General features: G+C 43.7%; 1 protein-coding gene across 1 annotated transcript in view; it reads right to left on the bottom strand.

The window, feature by feature from the left end:
• Positions 1 to 357: 357 nt before the first annotated feature.
• Positions 358 to 6,668, bottom strand: part of ZSWIM6 (zinc finger SWIM-type containing 6) — a 203,006-nt gene continuing 196,695 nt past the window's right edge. The window contains 4 exon segments of the mRNA XM_060142990.1: positions 358 to 1,234; positions 3,290 to 3,371; positions 5,125 to 5,288; positions 5,904 to 6,061. Of these exon segments, the coding sequence (XP_059998973.1) occupies positions 372 to 1,234; positions 3,290 to 3,371; positions 5,125 to 5,288; positions 5,904 to 6,061 (1,267 nt within the window). The 3' untranslated portion in view covers positions 358 to 371.

The raw sequence follows: 6,668 nt of genomic DNA, 5'->3' as shown, positions 1-6,668 counted from the left end.
TAAAGCCATTTCAATTATTTTTTTTTTGAGGCTGTGAACGTATACAGAAAACAGGAGAGCTATGTGGACTTTTGCCACTTGACAACATATACTCAGTGTAAACCAAACCTTTTTAACCTCTCTCTCATACAAAACCAAAAAAACAAACAAAAAAAAGAATAAGAAAAATAATAAAAACAAAGAAAAAAGGAAGAAAATTAAAAACACACAAACTTTCACATGACAATTTAGTCTGCAAACGCAATATAACTATACACATATAATACCGGTGTGGCTCTGTTCTTTAAGTTAAAAAGGGTACAAAGGCAGGCTCAAGTAAAAACAAACTGTCCCCCCCATTCCCACCCCCACCCCCATTCATACAAGTTCTATCAACCAAACCTCTCCCGAACCAACATCATCAGTTTCTTTTTGCCTTTGTAGATTTGTTTCAGGTTGTCGATGAACTGTGTAAACTGAATGTGTCCATCATGCGCCATTAAGAAGGTCTCTCGGGCCTTGCTGAGGAACTCTATAAACTCACTATAGTGCCGAGGACTGATGTGTGTGAGCCGTGAGTGTGTCGTGTTGATGTAGGCCCCGATTGTGGCATCCAAGAGTTGCCTCAAGGGGGCTTTGTCCAGTGACATGAGCTTACCAGAGTTCCTCCTTCCGTGAAGTCCCACCATGCCAGGAGTGGTCAGAGTGCATCTGCGCAAAATGTCTGACAGTACCGTTGCACACTTGACACTCTTGACCACCAGAGGTATTATAGCTGCAAGCTCATTTTTACCAAGGGAGTGGCTAAGCGCACAGGCCCACAAAACGTCATTAATGGCAGGGTGCGTGTCCTGATTGTAGCTCAGGTTAAGATGGGTCATGGCCAGGGTGGCCAGCTTGTAGGCCCTCATGGGGTACCCGCGGTGCTCCATGTACCGTGCTATTGTAAAGAGCTGGGTGTAGCTCATGCCAGTTGTAGCAGCGTCAAGAACAATTTGGTACGCCGTCTCAAAAGCTATGTGATCCTTTTCACACAGGGTCAGCGCGGAGAGGGCACAGTTCTGAGGGTCCTTCATAGCGCACTGCAATGCAAGTGTCCGGGCGCTGCTGGCCAGCTTTTCCTGCTGGTGGCAGTCCAGGTGGAGGCGGACGATGGTGCTGTTGGACATCACGGTGGTTGCAACAATACTTGTGGCTTCAGTGGGAGTAAAAAGCGTAAACCAGCTCTGCATGATGCTGTCCAGGGCATAAACACCTGCAAGGAGCACAGAGAAGCCCCATTACTGACGAGAGGCTGCCCAGAGGTCTTGCCTTATTTCCACTTTATAATCAATGCTTACATTGTTAACCATCACAGGACATGAGCTAGGTCAGAAAATCCTGTAAGGTAATGTGCCTGGGAGCAACCTTTTAGAATAAGGTTATTATAGATTGCTATTCAGTGAAATGCCTGAGAGGAACATGAACTTGCTGTAATAAAGAACTAATCCTCTCGGCAGCTGGTATTTGCACTGTGCTGCTGCTTGCTTGCCATCGCAGACAATGGCTTTTTGCTAATGAGTTCTAGTTCACTGGGGCCTCCTGTCAGTTACCCACCACAGAATCTGAGTCAGAAAAACTACAACCCTCACCAAAATGGGGAGTTTTTATGTGGTCTGTGTGCCTGTGTGTAAGTTTAAAGTACACACAATACAAAGTGATTAAACACGCAAAGAAGCAGGAAAATGTGACCTATAATCAAGAGAAAAGAGTCGACAGAAGCAGACATACAGACGACTCAGATGTTTGTTTGAAATGGATGACAAGGTCTTTAAAATAACCATTTTAAGTACACAGACGCAATATGCCTCAGCTGTAGGAAAATCCTAAACCTGGGCCATTTAAAGCACAGGTACTAAATCTAAGAGAAATTAGGCCTATTTCTTGGTGCAGGGGTGGGGGAGTGGTGTGGCAGTTCTTAAAATGGTATTATCCTTGTATTGCTTCACTAAAGCATCACTTCAGTAATATAATTTTTTTTTTTTTTTGAGGTACGCGGGCCTCTTACCCCTGTGGCCTCTCCCATCGCGGAGCACAGGCTCCGGACGCGCAGCCTCAGCACCCACGGCCCACGGGCCCAGCCGCCTTGCGGCACGTGGAAACCTCCCAGACCAGGGCGTGAACCCACGTCCCCCACACCGGCAGGCGGACTCACAACCACTGCACCACCAGGGAAACCCCAGTAATATAATTATTATACTGAGACCAATTTCCCTTTTTCCAAGATAACATACCATTATAGATTAATAAAAGAAAAATAACAAGAATGTTTTTACAGTATCTGCTGTGTCAATCTTTACATAAGCACTGAGGTAGCAGTGTCGTCTCAGCAAGAGGTGTGTATCCTTTTCTGATGCAAATAAGAAGACGACAGTTTAACCCACATTTATTTCCAACAGCCACCATTTTGTTTGCGTTGGCCTTATCGCCAGGAATGTATGGGTTTTTTAGTTATGATTTATTGCTGCAGAGGGGAAATAGTTGGCTGAAGGGTCTCACAGATTGCACTGTATGGTCAACCGGGGATCTTTTTTTTTTTTTTTTTGCGGTACGTGGGCCTCTCACTGTTGTGGCCTCTCCCGTTGTGGAGCACAGGCTCCGGACGCGCAGGCTCAGCAGCCATGGCTCATGGGCCTAGCCGCTCCGCGGCATGTGGGATCTTCCCGGACCGGGGCACGAACCCGTGTCCCCTGCATCGGCAGGCGGACTCTCAACCACTGCGCCACCAGGGAAGCCCGGGGATCTTCTTATGGCTACTACAAATTCTCACAAAGCTCACCTAAACCACCCCCAGTGGTCATTTCTCTGTTGGATACCCTGACGAATGCCCTCAGATGAAGAAAAAACTCAGTGCAACTAGATAACTTTATATTGTTTTCATTAAAGTGACCTGAACCATTAACCCACAGTCTAAAGTTAGTTCCAAAGATGGTTTGCTGCCTACCAAAGATTCACCCTGGAATATGAAACTGTAAACTTGATTATCACAAAAGTTACTGAAATCACCTTAAGTGTGACAGAACAGCTGAATAAAAAGTGCCTGCTCCCTGACTTATTCCATTTTAAGTAAGAGTTGGAGCCCCACAGATGTGACAGGAACAATGCAAGTGTGTATAACTGAAGGCTGACAGTGGGGTTCGGGGATGCCAGAAGGGGCAGGAGCCTTGGAGAAGTCAAGGTAAAGAAGCGAAAATGTTCTTCTCTGTACCTGGAAATAAGTGAAATCTGAGCACGGGGAGCCTTGGAGCGCCCCTGGCCCTGATTTACGTACCCACTTCAGTAGCACACGTTACCAGCCACCTGACCATCTCCCGCCGGCGCCAGTTTAAGGTTGACAGTGTCATTCGCATAACCTGTGAAGACAGGATAACAATGTTTTGGAAGATTATCCCTACGTCAATGGAAAAAGAAAACAATTCATTCAAGGTATAAATTACTAGGCAGACTCCCTACTGCCAGGAGGACGGAGAGCCTTATTTCGAATAAAGCGGTGCATATGAATTTGGACTTACCCACAGCTCCCCTTGCTGGCTTTGCCCCAGCCTGGGAGGCAGGAGGTCTGTGTTCTGTTCTACTCCTGGGAGGCCAACTGACTAGACGTGGCAACCTGGGCAAGTCACTCAATCGACCACTTCTCTCCTCTGCAAAATCCACGGGCTGGACTCGCACAGTGAACACAGCCCACGCCCTCGTCCCCTCTCCAGCTTTCATAGTCCATGGTTCTAAATTTCTGAGCCACCTCATGAATTAATCCTGACTAGGAACCCTCAGCTGGCAAAGAGGTTTTCTTTTTAAATAATTGTTTTAGTTATCCCTTCAATCTCTGGTTGTTCCTTCCTGGCGGTTAAGAAGATAACCCCAGGTCTATAGAAGGAAATCACCTTTGGCATCATTAGCAATCTAATTTTGTTTTTTACTTTCTAATAGATTCCAAGATAAAATTCACCATATCGTCCTGCTTCCCTCATTTGTTAAGATTCAGAGCATCTAGGGACGTAATACTCCTAAAGCCTTGGAAAGGTCCTATGGGATTCCTTCCTGGGTCCCAGGAAGAATGAGGCAGGGAGCAAGCTCTCAGTAATCTGCCGTTTACCAAAAAAACCTGCCAGAATTCCAAATACCCAGAAAACTCATGTTAATGGTTCTTTCTGCATCATACCTTTAAGAGGAAAATGATAACAAAAATAAGCCAAACAACAAGAATTTATTTTTTAAAAGAAAACTTCTAAAATGTCATTGTATAGCTTAAATGCAATCTCCCATGCCCTCTGCTTGTAGAGTACTGTAAGTGGCAAGTGTGTTTTTCTACAGTCTAATTCTTTAACGTTATTAATCACTGTTAAGGAGAAGCCATAACTAGAAAACCATATTAATCATCTAATTGGGGCATTCTAGTCCCCATACTTTAGAAAATTAGAAGATGACAATTTCTTTCACTGCTTTTTAGGGAGCGAAAAACACAAATGTTAATAGAGATTCCCTGAGAAAAGTAGAAATATAAACTTCAGTTCCTGGTTTATACAATAATCTTTTCAGATACTATAAGGAAGCAAACATCTATCTGCATGACTAACTCAAAATGTCCTTGGTAATATGTCTAAGGCCTGCTGAAGCTGAAACTGGACCCCGGCCCAATCCCTCTTCCTTTACCCTAATTTTCTCAGGGTTATAAAAAAGGAGTCAGAACTGTCCATCTATCATGAAAATGCAAACATCAGTACATATCCATACTTCCTCTAAAAATTTAACCCTAACAAATGAATCGTTATTATACATGAGAGCTTTATTTAAGCCATGTATAGGAAGAACTCTTCTTCAGTTCATTAAAGGAGAAACAGTGATGTTAAGGCTGTAGTACAGAAGATGATTTTTTATTGAAAGACACAAACAGGGCTTCTAAAGGTACTGTCCTACACATGAGGCAGCAGTCTGGTTCAGGTGGGAATGACCACAACTGCGAAGCCCAGTGCACTCCTGAAGTCTAGCAGATCTGTGCACCAAAGAGTCATGTACCTGCACTAAAAAATCCAAACAAACAGCAACACCCTAGGATGATGCTTTTATTTAGCAGTCCTTGGTGCCCCAGGAAAGACCACAGTCACATACCTGCAGGCCCAGCTCCAGAGACACCTTCAAAAGAGTGATGTCTGGCAAACTGTCCATGAGAGTTGCTATTTTAAATGCATCTTGGGCAAGCTTGAAGATGTGGGATGAGGAGTGAATGTTTTTCTGGATGGATTCTAATACTGTTTCTAGCCTCCGAACATCACCTGCAACGAACAAGGGGAAACCAAATCAAAGCAAAGCAAGGCAAAGCAAAACAACAACGACAAAAATCACACAACCACAACCCCCCCCCACACACACGGAGTTAAAAAAGGAACAAAACAAAACACAAAGTACAAGTTTACTTTACATGAAATGTTCACGGATGGCACAGATGTTACAACTAAGTGTCCCAAGGTTATTGCATATCTATGAATCCCGGCTTCAGGAAAAAGATACACTGAGACACACCCTCATGACTAAAAGCACATGTGAACCAGAACCAACATGAGATAGCAAATAGTTCTCTCAGGTTCCTACTTTTTTATTTCTGGTGAATATTTCAGGGAGAATTTAATCTGCCTCTGAAGCTCACCCACCATTTACATGGCATGGTAACTAAACCCAAACTCTGCCAGCAGCAAGTTTAATGATGCAGTTAAATGAGGAAAATGCCGGCTCAACTGAGTAGCACCTGTTTTGCTTCATAAGCTAACATCTAAAGAAAAGGATCCCTTACAACATAAGCACCACTATTGAGAATCTGATGGAAAACACGACCCTTAAAATAAAAAGGCAAACTAACAAAATAATCATGAGGCCTCAGGACAACCCAGTACCTTTGGCTGCAGTGAGCATAGTGGATGCCAGCTCGCACTGCTGGGATTCTATGTGGCTTAGAGTGAACCAACGAGGGTACCGGTTGGGAACAACAGATGCCATGTGGTGTGGACGGGTGAGGTCTCCCGCTGGAGCAGTGGATTCCAACACTAGCAACCTGTAATGACAAGACAAGGCAGGCGGCTCTTAGTTACCACTTGTCCATCACCCTGGCCACAGGGACTGCCCAGAAGCCAGAGGAGCAGGTAGATGCTGGGAGCGATTGTTCAGGTCCTCCGTGAGGGAAGAGCTGGTACAGCTACACTTTGCTGTCTGGATGCTAAAGTTACCTCGTTAATTGCCCATCGCCTAACCCTAAGAGGTTTCCTTTCTTTAGCATCATTTAGAAAACGGCAACATTCAAGGAAATTAAGACATGTAACAATGGAGAGATTTGAAACACAAGTCTTAATGTTTACCTACTGTAAAATTTCTGAATCTTATCACTCATTAAAAAATCAAAAGAAACTGATAGTCAAGTGGATATTTAAAACTGAGATTACAACCGTTAGGAATCAGTGTATAGCTGAGACAAATAAGTTTAACTTATTAAAACAAAGTAAGAAGGAAAGTAAAGCAAAAATGACTTGTTTCCATATATTCATACTTTCTGCATAATTAGTTCCTTATTACTTCAGAAATTTGTAGTTAGAAAATGTTCTATCAATCATATCAGAGATGATGGATGCAAATGATCCAAGTATTTGTCCCTTGACAGTCTTGCA

Source organism: Lagenorhynchus albirostris, chromosome 3 (assembly GCF_949774975.1).
Source record: "Lagenorhynchus albirostris chromosome 3, mLagAlb1.1, whole genome shotgun sequence".
NCBI lineage: Eukaryota > Metazoa > Chordata > Mammalia > Artiodactyla > Delphinidae > Lagenorhynchus > Lagenorhynchus albirostris.
Note: the sequence above shows the minus strand (reverse complement) of the source record. Positions and strands in the feature narration are given on the sequence as shown.